We start from the raw sequence: 23,924 nt of genomic DNA, 5'->3' as shown, positions 1-23,924 counted from the left end.
GAAGAACATCTTGATAGTCCATCGGCATTAATCAACTTAATTGATCTTGACGATGAGTCCCAGAAAACGCATGGTTTAATAAGTTTACAGAAGGCAGAGAAAGTGGAGGATCAAGTATATGAACCGGTTTTAACCAGAAAACAGACTTCTGGTAAGAGAGGCGAAACGTAAGGTTCAGTAAGCAAAAAATTAAAAATGATGAAAAAAAAAAAACAAATGTAGTTATAGATGGGGAAACGGCTGTTTAAAGTTGAGGCTAAAAGTATGTCAATGGTACAAGAGAACCAAGAGTTCAGGGCATTACTAAATATCAAGGTTATCCATGACTCGGTAGGTAAGATGAAAGTGCTTGAGAAACAACCTAATGAGAAAGGAAAAAGAGAATGATTGTATGATGAAACTAGTGGGGGTGGCAAACAAAAAAAACAATCTGACCTGCTAATTTTTTTCCCTGCCTTGTATATAAAAAAGGCACTCAATAAAATTAAAGTAGCTGGTCCTGCTAAATTGACAATGCTTTAATTAGTAAAACAAAACAAGGTAGACCTAACAATGGCCCACAATCGCAACCTATTCAGGACTGTGAGCCAACAAAAATAACTTCCCCCAAGCAAATGCGATCTAATAACAGGAGAAAAGGACCTGAACTGCCCTTGCTAAATGATGTAATGATGATGGTACAATGGTTGAATTACAAGAGAGTATGCCTCGCAAAAATGAGTCAGATAGGTCACCCGATAGATCTATTTCAGAGCCCCATGTCCGTGCACAAGAACTTAATTCAAGCACGTATGAGGTTATGCCAAAGACTGATGTCATGACTTTAACTTTGGACATGCCAGCTATAATGGGTTGGGAATCCAAATCTCTAAGTAGCGGAAAAATGAGTTTGAATCAATCTGCAATGCTTAAGGCTTTTCAAGCCATCCTGGCACTGCGCACTATTAGAAGCGATGATATCGATTGGGTAAGATTATCACATAACAATCCAACGCGAATGATTTGCAGTTACCACTCACATATCATTACGAGACTAATCTGGGAACAACGTGATGATTTTGAATCATTGGGTCTATCTCCATGTTTATTTCACTCTGACGAACTAGCTGAAATTTTATAGCTACTTTCCCAGAACTTCCTGCAAGCTCAAGTGGGCAGGAACCCTCCCATTGATTAATGTGGATCTTTTGAAACAATTTATGAACCTCGCAGCCTCCTTTTCGGGTATGATGGGTATGGGTCTTACAAATTCAACTGCTGTACCTAAAACAATGGATAGACAGTAGGATCAAACTAAGGCGCTATCCTTTGTGTAGTGGAACTCTTGTGGTAGTTCCAATTTGAAGGCATGGATTGCATCACTTGACATTATTACAAGGCCAGGGATATGCTTGATCCAGGAAACCATGGCAGTAAGTGGGTGTAATGGATTTGGATGGATATTCTATTCATCAACAACCTGCTGTCAGGGGAGTTTTGGGTCGACCTGCAGGCGACTTGCGATCTTAATTGCTAAAAATCTGCGGTTGGAGTCCACGGTGAAGTGGGCGGCTGATTCACTTCTGGTTGTTGAATTTAACTACAAAGATGTGCTAGATCAGGTTTTTCTTGTAATTAATCTTTATTGGAATCCAGCCAAGTCCTTGTTTGCTACAATTACTACACAACTGGACCTAATCTTGGAACAGGCCTTCTCATACAATCCAAGCGTAAAGGTCATTATTGGGGGAGATTTTAACTCCACCTGCCTAGTGTTCGATAAGGACGGAAAACCTGGGCAGTATGACCAGAATAAGGAATCGATATTGAATGGCAAAAAGTGGGTAGAATATCTCCTGACTTGGGATATTCAAATGGTTCTGTTTAGATTAGGAATTCATAACCATACTTGGATTAGAGGCTCATGGTTTTCCTTGATCGATTATATCTTTGCCTCTTCTATGTTGATGTAGTCCATTGACCCGATTACGATTACTAATCTATCTAGAGATCATTTTGCATTGAACTCAAAACTCGGAGTTAAAATAGGTAGCCATGAACTTGATTCTAGACGATCTACTATTGAATTTTTAATCGTAATTGGTTATCTGTAAAGTGGACCTCAAAGAATTGTCAAAGTTATTGAGAATATGCACGATGACCACCTACTGATATTGGGGACGATTTTAGATGGACAGGCTTGTGTGATTGCTGAGATACAGAACTTAATAAGAATTGCTGTACATGTTGCACACATTACGAGTATTCATGAAATAAATTCCTGGCCAAACTATCGTTACCTTTACAATCAGAAGGTGGTTCACATGCGTAAAGAGAAACGATACAAGCTTAGACAACTTGTCTTGGGTGTATATAGAGAAAATGAGCATTGTACTTTGAAAGCACAGATTAGCTTGGCATATAGAAGACGAGTAAAAAGCATGAGATATGAGTTGATAAACACTGATAACCAGAATCTCTTAGCATTATTACTAAAGAACAAAACAAGACGGGTGTGGGGCACCTTGCGGACTCTGATTGGTAAGTTTGAAATTATCGAAGAACCATCTATTGCCACATCCACATGGGTTAGTTATATTAAAGCTAAGTATGCTATGCCACAAGGTTTTCAATCTTCCCTATATATGAATTGGTCTGATCCTATAGCTGTTGTTTGTGGTTGGACTAAAGAGGATATACGTATGGCTTTTGTTAAATCAAATGGTTCAAGAGCAGCTGGTCCTGACTGGATTCCACCATGTTTAATTAAACTTAATCCAGAAATGTGGGCAGCGATATTTAAAATCAAATTCGATGCTATTCCTCTTTTAGGTAGAATTCCGAGTTCTTGGTGCTCCGCAATTATTATCCCGGTATATATGAAGGGGCCTATGAATGAGCCAGCTAACCTTAGGCCCATTGCTCTAATGGACTCTGCTGCAAACATTTTTACTAGTTTAATATTACAATCCATTCAACATCATATTTGTCCCAATAATCGCTTGCCTAAATTTCAGATTGGTTTTCGCCGTTATATGGATGCTAATTAAATGCTACTGTTATTGCCCATCTATATCAGTTGACTAGGTAATCTAGTTCGGGGCCAATTTATATGGCAGCCCTTGATTTGACAGCGGCTTTTGATTCAGTCATGAGTGTTATTATGGGCAAAAATGATCAAATATGGTTTTGCGCCACAATTGGTTGTTTAATTGCCGCACTACACAAACTAATTACAGGATTCGACTGACAAAAGCTGGTGTCCTAACTGATTTCATCCCCACAGAAATAGGCCTAAAGCAAGGCTGCAATCTTGTGGCTGTACTGTTTATTTTTTGGACCTAGATGAAGAATGGAAAGAGGCTTGTATTTTTCCGGTAAAATTAGGTAATCTATCATTAAATTGGGTGAGCTTTGCTGACGACTTATTGTTATTTGATCGGACACCTTTTGGGCTCCAGACTAAATTGGGGTTATTTAATGCCTTTGCTAGCAAGCATAACTTACAGGTTAACCCTGATAAGTCGTTTATTATTGCCTTTGCAGAGGGACGTAAAAGATTGGCCAGATTTGCATGGTGCCTTAATTGGATAGCGATTCCAAAGTCATCTATTCGTTATCTCGGTTATCAATTATCAAGTACATATTCACTGGCGGGTTGGAAAACGCTCATTGATAATAAAATGCAATCATTAACGTCTCAGATGAAACTAATCCATAATCGATTAGGGAAATTTTCTTTGCTCCCAATTCTTAAATTGTTATCTACAGAAGGTGGAACCGACTATTCTTTATGCCTTGGATATATGCCTCCATGATATTGAGGGAATATTAGACATAATCCATGGAAAAATCTGGAAGAAAGTATTAGGTCTGGCCATGTCAACACCAAATGTAATCATTTGCCATGAGCTAGGCCTATTGCCTTTATCTGTGAAATGGCATTGGAGAACTCTTGTGAATTATGCTAAAACGCTATCACCCCCCAAAGGATTCATTATATGTTGACTTAGGGTTGATGATTGCCCAAGGTTATACACCTTTGTACTTGAAATATAGGAATATAATGGAGGGGATACTAGCTTCTACCCTGATAACTCAGGAGGATCTAATACTAGGATTACCCTTGTGCAAACTGAAATATTGTCGCTACTATTGGTGTCTTTTGATTGACAAAATAAACACTTACAAATCTTTTTCTGAATATGCGAAATTCCCCAAACAATGCGGTGATTGTCCATGGTACCATGGAATTTTCCCATGTAGTTTAGCGCAGTTATTATGAGATTTCGGATGAATCAGTTACAAACAAATGAAAAAATCATGAATTGGAACAAGTACAAAGATAAGAGTGTGACTGGTTATTGTAGATTTTGCAAAAACAATACTACTATAGAATCACTCAAACATTTAACTGTATATTGAGTATTTTGATCCTGAGAGAAAAGCTATGCTGGGTGAGTACCTCTGCTCAGGCTTCACTATAGGTAGGGTGAATCTTTGGCAAAGATGTATGTGGGGCAGGTCCCAAAGCCTTATTCTGAGCTTAACCAATTTCGTGACAGTTTTAGAAAGTTATTTACTTGAAAAGTTTCTACTTATTCCAGCGGCTGATTTGGTAGGAATCGAATAATTATCATGAATGTGCTTATTATGAGCGGTTAGGTGATGTAAAATATGGGGTAGTTTGTTTTAGTGTTGAAATTATTTGCTGTAATGCTTTTTAGGTGATAAAATATGGTTGTGATTATCAATGGGATTTTAGTTACTAATGTAAAAATGTAAGTCCTACTTGTAAATTGTGGTCTAAAATTATTTTATGAATTTATGAAATGTGTATATGAATTGGTGAGTTTAAGAATTGAGATGTTAATTAATGTGCTTCTTTTATGAACCGTTAGCTTTCCTTTTGTAATGTCAGTTGTGAATTTATATGCATTGTAACTGTAAAGGTTTTTTTTATAACCATAAACAATAAAAATAAATAGTGTGGCCAAAAATTGGGAGACTCCAGATTCTCTTCTGCCAGTGTATAAATCCCTCACTTCAAATACTGCCCTGCCAGTAGCGACCCCGGCTATCTGTCTAAACATCCCACTCCCGAGAGTTTGGTCATATAGGCAGCCACGGTTTCTAGCAAACTGGCGTACCCTTCTCTCCCTCCGGACAGGGACGATAAGCGTGTGGATGGCTGGGCACGGAAGGTATTATCAGCTGGGAGTATGGCGTTAAAATCGGCCAACTCCAGATGTGCCTTGGAAAAGTTTTTGTACACTCTGTGGGAGTGCATTGCGATGGCGGCGGAGCATATACCAGAAGGGGACAAAAGGGAAGGGTTCCTAGCCATCGTTCGAGATGGGAAGGAGGCTATGCAGGAATCCCTTGAATCTAGATTGGACACTGTAGATTGTGTGAGCAGGTCCATGGGCACTAGCACGGTAATGCACAGGTTTGCGTGTTTACAGAAGTCGGGCTTCGCACCAGACGTGCAGAACCGTCTTCTGAACATGTCCTTTGACGGGTCTCACCTTTTTGGCAGCAAGGCTGACGAGCGCCTTGAGAGGTTGCAGACCTCAAAAGCAGCTGCCAAGTCTTTGGGAGCTGCTATTAGGCAACCTCAGCCTTTTCATGCACCAGGTCAATCTTGGAGGGGAGGGACGATCCTATCGTTACTATTATTCATATGGAAAGGCGAGAGGAATGGCCAGTCAAAGGGGCCAGAGAAAGGCCACTCGCGGTGGACGAGGAAAACGTGCAAAGCCAGCTCCAGCCTCACTGCCATCAGCGGCTGCAGCAACCGACACAAAACCACTTTGAGGACTTGCATCACAAGACACCTGTAGGAGGCAGGCTGTCGCAGCATCTGCAAGAATGGCGAGCCATTACTTCTAGAAATAATAGCTCAAGGTTACTGCCTTCCTTTTCTAACGCAACCTCAAAACAATCCACCAAGGAGACAACCTTTGAAGTTTTCAGACCCGCTCCTACAGCAGGAAGTTCTATCCCTGCTGGAGAAAGGTGCTACAGAACCAGTACCTGCAGCGGAGATGAACCAGGGATGGTACTCCCCGTATTTTTTGATTCCCAAAAAGGACGGAGGACTGAGACCCATCCTGGACTTAAGAAGCTTGAACAAGTTCTTCAGGAAGGACAAGTTCAAGATGGTTACCCTTTCGTAGATCCTTCAGGCCCTTCAACTCCAGGATTGGTTGGTGTCATTGGACCTCCAGGATGCTTATTTTCATGTGCAGATTCATCTCAAGCACAGAAAATACCTGAGGTACGTGGTGGTTCAGTTTCGAGTCTTGCCATTTGCATTGATCTCCGCCCCGAGGGTCTTCACCAAACTGATGGTAGTGGTGGCAGCGCACCTCATGAGAGGGGGATTCACGTCTACCCCTACCTGGACAATTGGTTGATCCGAGCACGTTCTGCCGAACAGGCACTGGATCACCTGAAAGTCACCTGCCACTTCCTCCAGAGACTGGGCTTCTCCTTCAATTTCAAGATGTCACAAGTGACACCTTCTCAACGGCTCCAATGTATAGGAGCTGTATTAGACACAACCCTGGGAAAGAGCTCGCCTCCCAGGTCGAGGGCTCAAGACATTCTTCAGATGGTTTCCAAATTCCAAAATGCCCAAAATCTTCAGGCCTACGACTTCTTAAGGTTACTCGGCCTCATGGTATCTTGCATCTTCCTGGTGCCGGAGGCACGTCTGAGAATGAGATCCCTTCAATGGGCTCTTCTCCAAATTCCGTACAAAGTTCGACAAGATCTTCTATAGTGGACTTGTTCAGAGAATATACTGAAAGGGGAACTTTTTTGGCAACCATGGCCAGAGATCACAGTAGTGACATACACCTCACACATGGGGTGGGCAGCTCATGCCAACAATCGACGGTCCTTGGTCTCATCGGAGTCCAAACTACACATCAACCTTTTAGAGCCGAGAACAATCAGACTAGCGCTAAAAGGTTTCCTACCATCTGTCAGGGGAAAAAATGTCCTGATAATGACTGACAACACAGTGGCTATGCATTATCTAAACAAGAGGTGGCCTAGGGTCACTACCTCTGTGCAGAGGTGCAATGCAGCTCTGGTATTGGGCAATTCAAGAAGGAATCTCTTTAACGACAGTTCATCTAGCCGGGGAGGAGAATATGACGGCAGATGCTCTGAGCAGGCAGAGCACGGCGTCCTATGAATGGGAACTGGCTAAGGAAGTCATTCAAGAGATCTTTGCCCTTTGGGGAACCCCTCAAGTGGATCTGTTTGCGACCAGTACCAACCGGAAGTGCGAACTGTACTGCTCAAGGGAATTTCCCCCGAGAGGAGCTCTACGGGACGCGTTTGTGGTGGAGTGGAATTTCCCACTATTGTACATGATTCCTCCGATTCCCATCATTCCGCAGGTCATCAGGAGACTGAGACGCTTCGGGAGCCGCATGATCCTAATTGCCCCAGATTGGGCCAGGAGAACGTGGTACCCGGACCTTTTAGACATGTCCTTCTGTCCCCCAGTACGTCTTCCTCCGAGAGAGAACCTTCTCTCACAAATGGAGGGTCAGGTTCTCCATCCAGAGGTCAAAACGCTCAACCTTCACGCTTGGTATCTGAAAGGCTGAGATACAAGGATTGGGACCTTCCAGATGTCATGGAGGTGTTGCTTTTGGCAAGAAGGCCAGCAACAAAGTCTCTATACCGTTGCCGTTGGAGTAAGTTTTGCAACTGGTGCCGAAAAAAGAATGTCGCTCCTTTTCAATGTTCTATTCCGGAAGTACTGTCCTTCCTGCTGTCCCTAGCACATAGAGGTCTAAATGTTGCAACCATTAAAGGTTATCTTGCGGCGCTTTCAATCTTCAAGCGCTCATCGGAAGAATGCTACTCTTTAAAAATTCCTTTGGTAGTGCAATTTTTGAAAGGACTCACTAATGCGTTTCCTCCCATTTCATGTGCCAATCTGTAACGCTCACCTGGTATCCACGGGGACCTCACTCAGCCTGTTCTGACCTCTTACGACCTCAAAATCTTCCCTGGAGGCTATTCGACTGGAGACTGGGCCTGAAACACAGGATTGGTAGAGTTAAACTCTCCATTGTTTGTGTGCTTGAACCCCTTCTTCCCCGGGGTCCAACCCTTCCCTTTGATTCCCAGCTCACCTTGTTTTCTTGGATAGTGTGCTCTCCGTCCTACTTTCAGCACGGGGACGCGTTGATTTATGCGGGCTCGTTGCTGCCTAGTTACTTCACTGCAAGAGTCCGACAGGTAAATATGAGTCTTTTGAACAGTTCTCTAACTTCGTTCCTTTCCTTCCGTAGATGATGGCCGGCGTCTGGGGATGGCAGCGTGCTCCTGAGATGAGTAGCACTGAAGGCGAGTGAGGGCGCGATGCACCCCTTTCGTATTTGCATTGAACTGAGTTCTTTTTCTGTGTCTTCTAGGTGTCGCAACGTTTTCAGCGTGGATACCGGTTATGAAGAAAAAATGCGGTGGTAAGAGCTGTATGCAGCGCTTCTAGATGTTTCCACGCTAACCTGGAGTGTCTTTTCCCTCTTGCAGATGGATGAGAAGTTCCAGAGACAGAGTTCCCCCAGAGCGGCTGGGATTCAGGTAAGCGTTTGAAGCTCGTACAGTATTTAAAAATAAGTGAAGATTTGCAGAATGCTTACTAATGCCTTTTTTCTGTTCTTTTCCCTTTTCCTTAGGAAGCGGCGTGCCGGGATGGGAATGACACCGCCGAAGATGCCCCCAGAACAGAAGGAGCGATGAATGATGGGCAGAAGCGCCGCAAGGTAAGGCTGTTCCTAACGGTGTTCTTGTTATTGCAGGAGCTGAGCGCAGAAGAAAGATGCAGGCCTACTGGAGAATGATCCAAACACGGTGAGTCACGCTGCAGTTGCAGAAAACGCAAAGCATGTTTCTCAGCCTGGGTGTGGCTTAAATAGTCTCTGGGTATCCCAGGTGTCTCTGGGCTGAACCACACCCAAAAGACTAGACCGCACATGCAGTTCTGGGAACCGAAATATGTGGGGGCATCCATCTTGTCCCCATCAATGCACTAAAAGTCCAATCCCCAATGTTATCCTATGGGAGTGAGTGAGTCTGGTGCCACAAGCGCCAAGTCTGACTCCAAGTGGGTCTTTGGAGGGATGGAGAGGCCCTTGAGGGCCATGTAGGTGATTGTTGCCTGGCTCCAGCCTGACATCTTGGAGGGCTGGGGGCATGAGGGGGAAGGAATCATTACACAATCTGAGATCTCATTCTGGTCCTAAAATTCTTAATGTGTGCTCCTTTTAAGCCTTTGCACACTTGTCCATTAAGATTACTGACATGGAAAACTGCTTTCCTAGTTGCTTTACCATCTGCAAGAAGAGTGAGCGAATTGCCGGCATTGTCTTCTGGGCCTCCCTATACTGTGTTCCATAAGGACAGAGTTGTGTTGAAGGTTAAACCCTCATTTTTACCTAAAGTGGTATCTGATTTTCATTTAAGTCAGAAAATGTTTTTACCTGCATTCTATCCTCCACCTCATCCTAGTAAGGAGGAGGAAAGATTACACAGGTTGGATCCAAAAAGAGCTTAAAGCTTTTACATTTCTAGGCTTTCCAAGCTTCGAGTGGAAAATCAACTGTTTATCGCTACACAGGAAGGAAATTGGGTCAATCGGTGACAAAGCAAACAATATCACGCTGGCTTGTGCTTTGCATTTCAGAATGCTACAGATTATCACAAAAAGACCCACCAGAAGGTCTAAGGGCTCATTCTACCAGAGGCATCGTCTCTTCGACAGCCCTAGAAAGAGGTGTTTCTAGAAGGTCCATTTGTGAAACAGCAACTTGGTCTTCGCTGCATATATTTTCAAAATTCTATAGTCTGGATGCTTCCCGGTCTAAGGGGCTGAATTTTGGTAAAGCAGTACTATATTCAGCCATTTAAGGGTATCAAAAAATCTAACCCTCCTCCAGAGAAATTGTCTATACTGCTTTGGGAGTCTATCTAAGATGAGGAATATGTTGGAGGACACAACCCACTCGAACAAGTTACTTACCAACTGGTAACGTTCTTTCAATTGGATGTTCCTCCAACGTATTCTTCAACGCCCTCCCAACCTACCCCTCTGTAGATTTTTCCGGGTTATTACCACTCCAAAGCTCTGGCAAGGCAAATACCAGTCTGCCGGCAAAATCTACACGGTGAAAAATAATGAAGGGGGGAGAACATAACTGAGGCCAACTTTTAATAATTTAAAAAGACAGGGTGCCAAAGAGCAACCCCGTCGGACCCCTATCAAAGTTCTAATTCTTCTGGATAGGTTACCACCCCCCACATTGATCTGGACATGGATACCAGAGTTCTCATACATAGCCGTTATCAATTTCAAGAGGCCTTCTGGAATGCCCCAATTTGGCCCAGAGTCGGCCTCTAATGACAGTCAAACGCAGTTGACGGGTCAATAGAGGCGACATACATAGTTCCCCAAATTTACTCCATATTGAAGTCTGAAGAGCAGTCCCATTCAAACCATTTAAGTTTGTAGAATGCCCCACCCTAAACCCAGTTTGGCATTTGTTAAGGATTTGGTTTTGTTATCCAGTCATTAACATGGGTTAACAGCAGGGAGGAGAAAAGCTTACAGTCCGCATAGATCAACGCGATCGGTCTGTAGTTTTTACCCACATTTCTATCCCCTCTTAAATATGGGGACTATGTGGGTAGTGTGCCAGCTAGGGGGAATTATACCACTTTCCGCCACGTTAATGAATAGCGTGGTGAGTATATGGGCCCACCTTTATGGTAGTGCTTTAAAAGTTAGTCAATCCATTGGTTCCTAGAGTTTTTAGCTTCCAGTATAAGTTTGAATACCTCTTCATATTCAATAGTCTGCTGCCAAGGCCTCTTATCTGTCGTGCCCCTGTATCTAACGCATGGCATCCCTTCTCATATTTATAGAGGTCAGAGAAAAAGTTGACCCATTGAGCCTCCGTGGCCACCTTCGTGATTAGTAGCAGACCCAGGATTTTGCCCATTGATTAAGCCCAAAAAGCCCAGAGGTCTCTTTTTACCAAAACTGAGCATCTCTGCGTCGTCTTGTAACATACTATTTTTTTTTTTTGGGAGCTAGAATAGTTATTGCATGTCTGTCTGATCGCCCTGCTCGCTGCATATTTATGTAATTGATCAATGTTCAAATTGCGTGTCTCTCTAAGCAACTTCCGAACCTTGGCCTTTTCCTTGGCCACTTTATTATAAATATGTAGGGGAGTATTCAGAAACTCTATCAATTTTTAATTGAAGTTTAATATTTAGAGGTGACCATCGCACCCCTGTGCAATGTCCTATTCTTAGGTTAGTAGAACCCCCTATAAGAGCCTCTAGTAGGGAAAGGGGGATGGCGCCCCACTGTACCATGGTCACTCCAGTTATTAAAAGATACTTCTGAGGCTAATGGCGCCAGAGATTCATCTACAAAAAAGTAATCCAAAGTTGACGAACAAGTCTTCCCTTCGCCAAGTTGGGAGAAGTGGGCGGGACTGGTCATAATAGCCATTTAAACATATCAGTCCAACGGATTCCAAAGAGATTCCATAGTTTACCGCAGGAATATTTTTGACCCCTTACTAAGGGATCCCCTAAATCCTCTGCCAGATCCGCCCACTTCAGCCTCAGAATTAGTAGAGCAATCGGTGTTTTAAGTCCCCTGCAAGAATGACTATCCCAGAAAAGGCCGCCGCTTTGGAGGTCTGCAGCTTCTCCAAACTTTCATCCGCCTTGCTTCCAAACAACCTCGAGCTGTCAAAGGGCATATTAAGAAGCCTGGATTGCACATCCGGAGCAAAACCAGACTTTCTTAGCCACGCAAATCTACGTAGCACTGTGCTAGTTGCCATGGACCTGGTGATACTGTCAGCAGTGTCCAAACCTGATTGAAGGCATTCTCCCGAAGCCTCCTTTCCATCCCTTATAATGGCTAAGAAGCCATCACACTCTTCACCTTCCGGGATGTGTTCAGCTGCCGCTGACATGCAGTCCCACAGGGTATATGTGAACCTTGCCAAGGTACAGGTTACATTAGTAGACTTCAAAGCCATGTAAAAATCTTCCTAGACCATGCATCCACCTTTTTATCGTCCCTATCTGGAGGGATTGTAGGATATGCAGCATTTCTTGTGGAAGTGGCTTCTTGTACTACCAGACTTTACTGAGTTGGATGTTTGCTCAGGTATTCTGGATCAGAATTGCAGGGTCTATATTTTGACACATTTTTTATTTACTGCCGGTATGGCATCAGGGTGTTCCCATGCAGAATTAACCCTTCTCTGCAAGGCAATGTGAAAAGGGAGAATGGATGGGGTCTTGTTGAGGTGTTCCTGATAGTATATCAGTCATGTCATCATCCTGACTGACTGGTGAACTTCTACCCCACCCCATAAATTCCTTAACTCTATTCATGACTTTTCTGTAACCCGCATCAGCCTGCTCTGGTGGGTCTGGCTTGTCAAATTCGTACTCTGGAGAAGTGTCAGACCCCTTGCTGTTTGTAGGCATTCTTGTAAATCTTGAATTTTTGATTGAGGATTAATTAATTCCTCTGGAACAGATCTTGTGCCAAATTTAACACCTGCAGATGTGACTTCTTCCTCTTCTGATGATTCTCCCTCATAGATGGATGACATGGTCCTGAAAAAATCAGGTCTACTCTCAGGTTGAAAAACCTTTTCTGGTAATGTGGTTTTTTCCCTTATTAAAGGCTTGGGCGTCGACATAAACGTTGACGGCGCTGATGCTGTAACCACAGCCTTCCATGTTGTCGAGGGAACCTTCGATGACCTCGATGTAATTGTAGAGGGAGTTGTGGAAACTGTCGAAGGAGCTTTCGAAGTAATCGATCGTGAACTCGACGTAACTTCCTTCGAAGGAGTTGTCGACTCGGGAGCCTTCGAAGTCTTCAATGGCGTATGATGTTTCGACACCATTTTGTTTCCCTCTGCCTTCGATTTATGCACCAAAAGGTCTTTTTCACAAGGTGATCTGGCAGAGTCCAACTGACACCCTCGACGACTTTATCAGCTTTTCTTGTTTTGGATCTTCCTCTGTCATGTTTTTCGTGAGCAGGGGCATGGTCTTCTTTAGCCTTTTTGGAGGGGGTCTGAGCCGCGTTCTCAAAAATGTTTTAGCATGGAAACTCGAAAGGCTTCCCACTTATTTGGGGAGTCCTGCTTTGATGGCCATGCCATCACCACCTCTGAAGACGTCGAGGAGGATCAAGGAGATCGATCCCGTCTTTTCTTTGTCTTCTTGGATGACGAAGACGACTTTTATCGATCTACTCCTTGACCTATAATTTTTGCGATATTTTTTCAAAGACTCGGCCGAGTCTTTCCCCTACAAAGTAAACTTTGATTAGCCCTCCCCCATCGCCAGTTTACCTCTACGTTCTTTTAAGGCCTTATGGGTCATCGACTGGCACAAACCACAGTCTTCAATTTGGTGGTCGGAACCGAGGCACCAAAGACAGTTCTTGTGTGGATCCACATTTTAGACATTTCTTAAAACCTGTCTTCGGTGTGGAAGGGCTCGAAGAAGACAACAGCTTTCTTTTTCACGAAAGATTGAAGTGCTGTTTGAAATGATCCGAAGCAAAGCTAATCGAAAAACAGAACTGAAGCCAACGCGCGTGCTCGAGGCTCTTATACAGTGGATGACATCGATGCTCGACGGATGCCGCCGAGGGACATCGACGCTGCGGTCTCAAGAGGAGCGCCCTCTGGTGGAGAGAACATTTTTTCCGAAGCAGCAAGCCGAAGGTAAGGTGTAAGGATATATCTAAGATGAGGAATACGTGGGAGGAACATCCAATTGAAAGAACGTTACAGTTGGTAAGTAACTTGTTCATTTCTCCAATCAAGGATCATTTCTGTAATCTTTTCTAGGAAGTCCTCTAGTGGGGCTATACCTGGGTGCCAATAGATATTATTCAGAAGGGCATTGAGCTTCTCCTCATTTAAAGGAGACTTTGACCGCCAGGATTCCTAGAAGCATATCGGGGATGATCGTAGCTCAGAGTCCAACAGTGGACCTTATACCAATAAGAAGTCCTCCTGATGGTCTACCTCTCTGACTAGGTTTGGCATTTTGAGAGCAAATTTCATAGCCATCCATCGATGGATTTGAGTAACCAGGTTTCTTGAACAAAATATTAATTGGTTTTTAACATGGCGACTGTCGACTTTTTTGTCAACAAGTGAAGATTCCCACTAGTGTTCCAAGAAAGGAATCTCAGTAAATTAACATGGGGCGACACCTTCACTGGAAGAGCTCTTCCTGAGAGACATTCAGTACCACAGTGCCGAGGTAACTTGGGCCCAATCCCGTATGTTTCCATAATTTCCTCTGAGGAGATACCTCCGTTGAGATTGGGGAAATCTATCTGGATGGTAGACCATTGTCAGATTTCCCTATCTCTATAGATTTTAAGGGCAGTTGGTTCACAGTTCACTATCTCAATATTGAATCCCAGTTCTCTCTACCCAACAGGTTGTCGTATTACCAATTCAAGGACTCTTGACTTGAGTACATATTGCTCTGATCAATTCTTCCCTTAAAGGGGAATAATATCCTTTCTAAATCATAGGTAGACACCAAGGCCAATGCGGGTAACTGACCAAAAATGTTCAGGGTATTCCCTGGGTTCAGACAAATGGCATATCAGCCCCCCAGAGGGTGGTTGGCTGTAAAATGTTCAATGTTTTAGATCCCAGAGTGTTTGCAGGTTTTTCTTCCAGATCTCTATCAGATTGGTTGTTCTGTACTGCTTGAGATTCCCGCCCCCTAGCACCTCTTAATGTCGTCCCCTTCTGTATGTTATTTGGGCATACAGATTTTCTATCTTGGCCACTGAAGGGTCCTGGATTTATATGCTTCCTGTGGGTTGGATTCAGAGTTTTTGGGACATCAAGATCTCCCATAGCCTTCAGGCCAATTTGCTGATCTTTTTGGTCGGATGGGGTTTCCATCTGATGCACCCTAGATACGTATCTAGTCGGTCCATTTGACGGAGCAGAGTGCGTATCCTCATTTTCTGGATTAAGGCATGGGTTATTTAAGATACTTTCCTCAGATGGATTTCATAATCTATATTTCCTGTCGAAGTTGTTTCGCTGAGGCAATATTAACTAGTACAGCTTTATTGCTAGGTAATGGGTGCCTGTTTTCTGTAGGAATTGGGTTAATTATAGAGACCTCCTTTTGAGCAGGTTCAGGAATTTGTGATCTCTCTCCAAACCCAGTCTGCTCTGACTTGCCAATAGGATCCTTTCCTGCAGGGGGACTTAACTGATCACCTAAAGGTGCATTGTTCGTCTGACCAACCATGCCACCCTCCTCCACATTTTTTGGAGGGACTTCCTTATTCTTATTTATAGCAATTTTCAGAGAAGTAGCAATTTCCCCTTCCTTAATAGTCTCTTGCTGTATAGCCCGCAGTTCCCCCTTTCCTCCACAGCATTTGTCAGGAGTGGAAGTGCCATGATCTAGCGCAGTGATTTCCTTCAAGTTCTTAAGACCCTCTAAACTGTTTACAAATGGTGTGCTTCCCTTTTGAAGAGTTCTTTTGGAAATACCAAATTCTTAAATGTATGTTATTGAATTAATGTTCCTACTGTTTTTGGATTTTTTTTTTAGTTTTTTTGATTTGTTTCAGTAGTTTTTTTTCCCATCAGGGACTCGTCTTTAGTTAAATCAACCTCGGCATTCTTGATTACATTCGGGATCCCTGTTTCGCTGGGACTATTCTTGTTCGACATCTTTACCCAACTGCAAGTCTGATTATTGCGAATTTAAATGCAACTGAAGGTACCAAAGGGATCAGAGTGCCGTTCTGTTTCTTCGTAAAATCCCATTTAGGCTCAGTTGTTTCTTTACCCATGTGTCCAGACGGATCAACTTGGCCACCTATGGAAATCACTGGAAGGAGGGGTAAGGTGATTTGCGGTTTAGGTGGAGAATTGTCCTCCCTCATTAGCCTAATCAGTTCTTCACATCTGTCTATGCCTTGTAGCCTAGCATATATTTCAGTAAGCATTTGGGAATGTGATCTTACTTCTGCCCATATGTTGTCAAATAAGCTGATGAAGGAGCGAAACACCATGTTTAGCGCAGATACTGTTGGTTGTGCAAGTCTGATCCTTTAGATATCACTAAAGAGGAGAGATCTAGGTCCCGTATATAGAAGGTTCATTTTAGTACTGGTTGCTGATCGGAGTCCTGGTGGTCCATCAAAGTGTTCCACAACCCCCACCCTCGAAATCCATCCGTAGTGTACCACACCTCCCACTCTAAGAATCTACCCAGCTACTCCCCACACACCTGAGAAAAAACCACCCAAGTGCATCCCCCACCCCAGGAGTAGATTCCCCCCCCCGTCCCCCTGAAAATCTATCCAAATGGTTCACACCTCTCAGCTCCAGGAGTCATTGTCACCCCCACCCCTTCTCCGAGACGTCATTTGAGAGCATTTCTGTATTCATTATAAACCCAGAGAGCACTCCAGGCACATCAGATTTCCCAGCCCTGACATCAATTCAAGTGCATCACAGTACTTCCCACTACTGAAATCTGTCTGTGTAGGATTCCTACCCATGAAATTCATCTAGCTGTGTCACCTGTGGCAGTTGTGATCTTTGCCTACCTCCTAGTTGCCCTTTCTGGCTTTGCCTTGATTGTCACCTCAGTGGTCATCATTCTTGTGCCTCTTCAGAATTAGTTATGCTGTCTGATTTTGGTACAGGCCCCATTTCAAGCTGGGGGGGGGGGGGTGTGTTCACAGGCCTGAAGGCAATCTACAGTGAACAGTTAGTCATTTTCTTCGATTTCCTAAGGGCGTTGTCTGTTGGGGAGGGCCTGGTACATTATTCCTGTTCACTTGTTGGTCCTTGGTGGGGGTACGCCAAGGCCCAGAGCATCCCTTCCCTGAGTCCTCCCACACCCCCTATTTTCACGTGGGGCTCCTTTCCTGGCCTAATTGTATCTGTCCTGCCTGCTTCTCTTGTTTCTTAGTGGTCCTTCTTTAGGCACAGGGGATTGGGGGGGGGCTCTGTTTAGGGTCTCTTCCCAGCTCTGTCCCTCGTTCCTTTGTTTTCTGACACCTTTTCCTTTTTCACTGATTGTTTGGTTACATGGTGTGCGGACGCTGTTCAGTTGGTATCATTGTGTTCACACCTGAAGAGCCAGGTTTTAAGGGGTTTCCTGAATTGCATGGTCCTCCATATTTCGTATTTTAAAGTTTCATGGCTAAACAGGCGAATTCTAATGCACCCAGTTATTTCAGATACAAGACATTGTTCCTGGTGGAAACAGATTTTTTAAGAGAATTATTTGGTGTCTGAATTAATCCAAGACACTCTGAACTGGGTACAAGAAGGTATACGTTTTTTTCTCATACGTAGATGCCTTTTATGCCTTGTGGCAATATTAAGAAATACACATTTATCAATTTACTAACACCTGTTCACTTCCAGGAAGTATTTTATCATGGCAAACTATAGCCTCGTGATGTGCATAGAAAAGGAAAGTCTCGACTGCTCCCAGTGTACAGAGAAGGGAGGTGGGACATATGTGCATGAAAGGGTGTTCTAGGTGTAATGAGTCATAGCAGCCTAAAGAAAGGAAATGGGGCCAGGCTGGCCATAAATCAACTACTAGGGTCGATGCTAACAAGTTTTTTCTTTGTGTACTGTTTGGGTTCTTGGCGGGTGGCATTGCAGGTTCTCAGGGTTCTGTTTGGAGTTTCTTTGAAGGAATTCCGCTCCCTGGCCATGCATTGCCCTTTTTTTCCAATATGTACATTGTTTTGAAAGTGATTCTTTTCCTCCTTACTGCGAGTGTGTGTAACATCCACAGTACTGGTGTGATGTGTTCTTTTTGTTGAGTTTAAGGAACAATCTGGCTGCCGCTTTTTCTATATGTTGGAGTTTCCTTAGGTAGTCTGGCATTCCAAGATATATGTTAGCGTAATCTATCCTGGACATGAGGGATATGATGTCCAGTGTTTTGTGTGAATGAGAGGAATGGTAGGATTTTTTTACAATTTGAATGTGAAGGAAGCACTTCTGGATTATCGTATTGATTTTGGGTTCTAGTGTTAACTCTGTCCATGATTCCAAAGTTTTTTACAGCTGCGGATGGTGCTTGTGGGTTTCCCAGTTCGAAGGGCCGTGGGATCTGCTGGTTGCTTCCTGTCTTCAGGTCTAATCATGATTTTAGTGTTGTCTGGGTACATTTTCAGTTTGTTGGTTTTCATCCATTAGAGGCACTGTGTTTAAGGGTGCATTCTCTTCTTGTATGCCATTGTATGTGAAGATGTGTTTATCACGTGTAGGTGAAGCATGTTGATCCATGTTATTGATGCAGTTGATTAGCAGTGTCATCTAAAGGTTTAAGAGTAGCAGTGATAGCGATGAACCTTGGGGTACTACATAGTGGTATCCCTTGGTGCAGATTTTAAAGGTTTTAAGCAAACTGTTCTTTCCGAGAGAAGATTTTATCCAGAGCGACGTTGTTGATGAGCCCCATTTCTTCCTGTCTTTTATTAGGATGTTGTGGTTGATTGTGTCAAGGGTAGCTGAGAGATCCAGTAATATCAGTGCTGATTTGGTGTTGGCCTCTGTGTTCATCTTTAGGCCATCCCATATTGAGTCTATTGCTGTCTCCGTTGCTCTCAAGGGTCTGAAACCTCCTTAGGCCTGGTCCAGTAGTTGCTTTTTTTCAACATGTTCTAGTAGTAGTTCATAGATGTAGGTTTCTTGCCGGTTATGGGATGTTTGTAGTTTGAGAGGTTTCGCACATCACCCGTTGTGTCCTTGAGCAGTGGTTTGATGTAGGCCGTTTTGAATGCTCTTGGTACTCTACCTGTTGCAAGTGATTGACGAGGTTTAGGTAGTATTGCATTGGTGTGTGCGGAGCCAGTATAGATTTATAGATGGCTGGAGGGCACGGGTCCATTGGGTATCCTGCCGTGTTACTCTCTTTAACCAGGTATAGTAGTTTTTCTCTTGACATCTGTTGGATGCAGCACATTTTGTGGTGCAGGGGTTGGTGGTGGCTGGTGCATTGTTGGGCTGATTGGTCTGCTTTGCATGACTCTGTATGTTGGTGATCATGTTGGCGATTATGTTCCTGAAGTGATCTGCGAGGCTGTTGTATAGTTCTTGAAAGGGTTACATAGTTACTAGTGAGTTGTTGCATCCGGGTGGGTGTCTCATCTCATTTACAATGTTGAATACATCTTTTTGAGTGTTGGTGGCTTTTCTGATCTGTTAGTCTATGCCTTTTAGCTTTGAGAATTTCTGATTTGTATAATCGTATTTGTAGTCAATATTTTAGTCTGTTGCGTTGGTTGTAATATTTCCTCCAATCAGGTTCTAGTTTGCGTTTAGTTCTTTTCATTCAATATGGAGAATGGAGGGGGAGAAAAGCAGCCTTTTCTCAGTTGGAAAAGGTTTCCTGCAAGGATGTGTCCATGCCCCAACTGCAGTTTGTTTCTTTACAAAATAGCTCAAGAATTCCTCATCTGCAATGAAATCACAATCCTTCTGTTTGCTGATGATGCAGTCCTGGTCTCCTAAACAATAACTGGGCTAAAAACCGATAAATAGTTGTGGTCCTGCCATAGGTCTAGAGCCCAACCTGTCTAAAACAATGACATGCTCGTAAAAATACACATGCTTCAAGTGGAACGTGAGTTAAGCACCCAAGTTAATTTAGATGCATTTTAAAATGCTCAACAGAAGCAGCGTTGAAATGTTTGCACGTTGATGGCAATAGGGCAGTGGGGCAGACACTTGCGGGAGACCAGCTGCGCCTTACGGAGCAGAGCGTTGGATATTCCATCACTGCTCTTTTTACCACACAGAAGGGAAGTATTTCAACAGAGAAGTTTTCCAAGTGGTGTATTTAGCGGCAGCAGGAGAGCAGTGAAAACCAGCTCGCCACTCGCCTCGCAGGTACAGCTGCAGGCAACAGAGGGAACCGAAGAACAAGAAATTAAATGTATGGTTTGCACGGTGGGTGGAGGTTGGCGATTCCGTTTGCGCTAATCGGAGGAAATAAAACTAACCGCACTTCACCAGAACTCCCTAAAAGATTTTATACCAAACCGCATTGGGCAGGAGAGCAAACCTTGGCTGACAGAAAAACATGAGCATTTCCTTGCCACAGTAAATGGGGGGGGGGGGGGGGTTAACAACGAATACTTGGCGAGCAAAGAAGCCAAAGCTGCCACACGCCACAGAAATCATGATCTACACAGTTCATTACAACTGAGGGACTGGATAGTCCAGGGGAAGAGGATTGTTCTCCTTTGATCTAAGTTCTGGGGGAAAGAAGGAATTTCAACTGGGACAAATAAACCAAGACATCAAAATCTCCTTTAAGGAACTTGACTTATACCGTATTTTGTATTACTTTATTTACAGCTAATATCGGAACCTTTTAGTTGCCTGAAGACATCAGGAACCCCTTTTACCTTGCAAAGTCTACCCGTAAACAATTTTGGTGAACTATTAACAGTGATGGGATTTGGACACGACAGTGACTGAATTAGTTTGGACTTCTTGATAGTTTCACTAGTTTTCCTTTGAGGCAGAGAAATCCATCTTGAACCTAGGGATAGGCAGGTTCCCAAACCACCCTCCCTCCTTTTTTGGTTGAGTAAAGACTTAAGATACATGCCACCCCTGTGTCCGAGCCGTTCTTCTAATCCCTCAGTCAGCGGAGTTTCGGATGTGTGAGTATTTTACTCTGTTTTTGAAAGTTGGGAGTAAAATTATTTTTTTAGGGAGTAAAAATGTAAACTCAATTCCCAATGGGAGTATTTTTTCATAACTGTAAAAATGTTTTTACTGGAAAAGTGTTTCTGTAATAACTTTCTTTGCACCTAGATATTCATGCACATTAAAACGTTTGCTTCTATCAATTAGGCCCTTATCTGTAGGGCAGTTCACAGTGCATGGCCCAAGAAATATGTAGGACGGCGATCAGTAGGCATTGACGCTTATAACATGAGGGTGGGGCTCTTATTACTAGATTTTGTAAAAGTGTTGGCCGAAAGTTAAACAATTTCCATTTGCACCTGCGCTGCTTTTCTCAATCTGCAGACTACCCAACCGCCTCCTGTGATGTTCCCTCTATCTCAGTGATTGGTCATCCACCCTTTTTCGATCGTTTAAAGTAAGAAAATTGCTTAATGAAATGTTACTAATGGGGAGTAGTTTTTCGATGGGAAAACTACTGGTAAAATGAATGGTAAAGAACACAATTTTAGGTTTATAGAAACGGTCTCTCTTTGAGGTTCTTGGGTAAACTGTGGTTGCGTGTTTAAATCTTTGAAGGGCTGGTCCCACATCTGATTGAGTTTAATAAAATGTGTAATTTAGTTTATTAAAATCTGTTTCATAACCAAAACCCAATTTGTGGCTTCGTAATCATGTATGCCTGCGTAATTACTATCTAAATCACTTTGATTTCCTTGTAGGTATTAAGTTAATGAACATGGTTTCTGGTTCCAATATCTGATATTGCCTTTTGCATAATTTTGAGTCTGGAGGTCTATAGCAGTCGTTTGGTTTTAGATCTACAGTATTCTCCAACTGAAAACCAAGCATATGAAAGTACACAATTGAAACTTCTATTTGAAAAGTAACATTTTAAGATTGTTCCATCACAGTAAATCAAGGTTGAGGTTGAAACATACATTTTCATTCTCTCTTCACAGGCTTTAGTTGATGACTGGATTGAGTCCTATAAACAAGACCGAGACATGGCACTCCTGGATTTGATCAACTTCTTCATCCAATGTTCAGGATGCAAAGGTATTGAATCATTGTTTCCTCATGTCCGCAGTCTGCATGGGGTAAATTCTGTTGTAGATTGTGAGACTATTATTTAAGCAACAGTGTTCTTTGGTGTCATTAACTGATAAAGACCCTAGGCCACATTAAAGCCCAGAGTGAAGCCTGAGGGGCATTGGTGATATTAGAGCATTGCGCCCATTGAAGGTAGAACGTTCTATGTAAAAGTGAAGGCAAAGGAGAAACCATGGGAGAGTATACACAGCAGCCATTATTGCCCTTGGCCACTGCTTTGTCTGCAATAGAATTACCCACATTCTAATTAAGCAGTAAAACCTGACTGGTTGGTGTATTATCTGGTCAGGTAATGCCCTTGTGCTGAGTTACAGGTCTGAGTGAAGCAAGGGCCTGAACAGTAGCCCCTGGGCATTACCACACCCATAATGCCCCTGCCTGTAGAGGTTTATTGCTGTTGGCATCCCAGAATGCTTTTCCAGGATGAACATTTTGGTTTTATGTGAGAAACTGCGTGGTTGTCGTTTCTCAACTTAAAGTGCAAAACAAAATGGCCACCATAGACCAGGGAAAATTGATCTGTTGTAGTCCCTTCTCCCTTTCCTTGTCGGCCACTGCGGCGAAGCACCAGGCAGTGTTCCCAATGAAGGACGAGGAAGCCGGAAGTACAGTGAGAGCGGGTGGGGTGAGGGAAGTGGACATTGGGGAAAGAGGTTGTGGGGGAGCACTTACCTGCAGCTGGCTTCACCATTGGGTATAGCTCCAGTTCTGAGCTTCCTGATTAGCTAGGATGCTCCCTGACGCTCTCCCGCTGGGGTGTCAATTAAGCAATAACCTTTTCCCTGACCTGAAGTTGGTAGTAATGCTATGATTACTTGCTGGTATTCTGAATTACTCCTATTCTTCCTCGTCACAGTGCTTACCTCTGAGGCCCCGCCTCCGACCCAGTAACCCTTCCATTTCTATTCTTTGAGGTATATCTCCCATTAACCCACAATCCCCAGTTCCAACTAACCAAGCTGGGGGATGGGACCCTCGTCGCTGGGAGGGAGAGGAGTGTCGTCGGTACTCTGATGTGGAAGAGTAGGACTAGGAGTAATGACGATTAGCGGTAAGTAATCCTGGCATTACCTCCAAGTCCCTCATCCTCGTCCCAGTACTTATCTCTGAGGTATACCAAAGCACCGGCAACATGGAGAGGTCCCAACGAGACACGAAGAGACCGAAATGCACAACTTGAAGTCCCCAGAAAACTACAAAACGGACAAACCCCAACCCCCAAGGCAACCTTCCCCAGAGTGGGACACAGGAAGCCGGCAACGGGAGATAAAGCTACAGGAAAATAGTGAGAGCTTGGAGTTCTTTAGTCCATGTCGGGGCTTTCCTTGGGAGTAAATGGCGTGGCACAGGAGTCCAATTTTCCCCAAAATAATGATTGTTCAGGTCGCCACACAATAGTATGTCCAAGCATTTGAAGCAGGCATCATCTATGGCGGACAATATTGTTTCAATAAAAAGTGTCATTGATCCCGTCCGAGTTCCAGTAGAGGCTAGAAATTACCAATGAACTTTGCATTCTCATTATGCTCAGTCTTGGCCAGTATCACTATCTGGGTAAAGGAGTTTGGGTTCAAAACGTCTATTGGTTTTAGGCTACCTGCAGATTTAATTATAGTCAATAGGCCCGTAGAGGGGTAGCCATGATGGCCTAGGATTGCTGGATTTAAATAAGCTATATAAACACAGCAGAACTGGACCTTTCGCAGCCAGGTCTCCTGTAAACGTAACATGTCCTATTTCAGTAGCTCCAAATTTCCCTCCATAAACAAGTGGGTAAAACCTCTCGTGTTCCATGAGCAAAGCCTCATGGTGGTAGCCTGGTTATCTACTGGTTGCTAATGTCTGGTTGGCGATGTCCATGCATTGAGATGTCGACCTCACCAGGTCTTTAGCGATCTAATCCCAATCGCAAGAAGGCAGAGCTGGTCTCCAACAGAGCCGTCTTTACCAAGGGTGAGAAGGCATGTAGATCATCCAGTCAGTTCTGGCTTCTTCCACAAATTGGACAATTTTGATGTCATC

General features: G+C 43.6%; 1 protein-coding gene across 5 annotated transcripts in view; it reads left to right on the top strand.

Moving 5' to 3' along the window:
* The window catches only part of STAG1 (STAG1 cohesin complex component), a 2,120,576-nt gene that overhangs the window by 744,714 nt on the left and 1,351,938 nt on the right, over positions 1-23,924 (top strand). For all 5 annotated transcript variants that reach the window (XM_069618021.1, XM_069618024.1, XM_069618022.1 and 2 more), the window contains one exon: positions 21,752-21,848. In XM_069618021.1, the coding sequence (XP_069474122.1) occupies positions 21,752-21,848 (97 nt within the window). The remainder of the gene's footprint in view (positions 1-21,751; positions 21,849-23,924) is intronic.

This window comes from Ambystoma mexicanum, chromosome 10, assembly GCF_040938575.1.
Source record: "Ambystoma mexicanum isolate Mex_15411 chromosome 10, UKY_AmexF1_1, whole genome shotgun sequence".
Lineage (NCBI taxonomy): Eukaryota > Metazoa > Chordata > Amphibia > Caudata > Ambystomatidae > Ambystoma > Ambystoma mexicanum.
The sequence above is the reverse complement of the archived record's forward strand: the minus strand, read 5'-3'. Positions and strand labels throughout refer to the sequence as shown.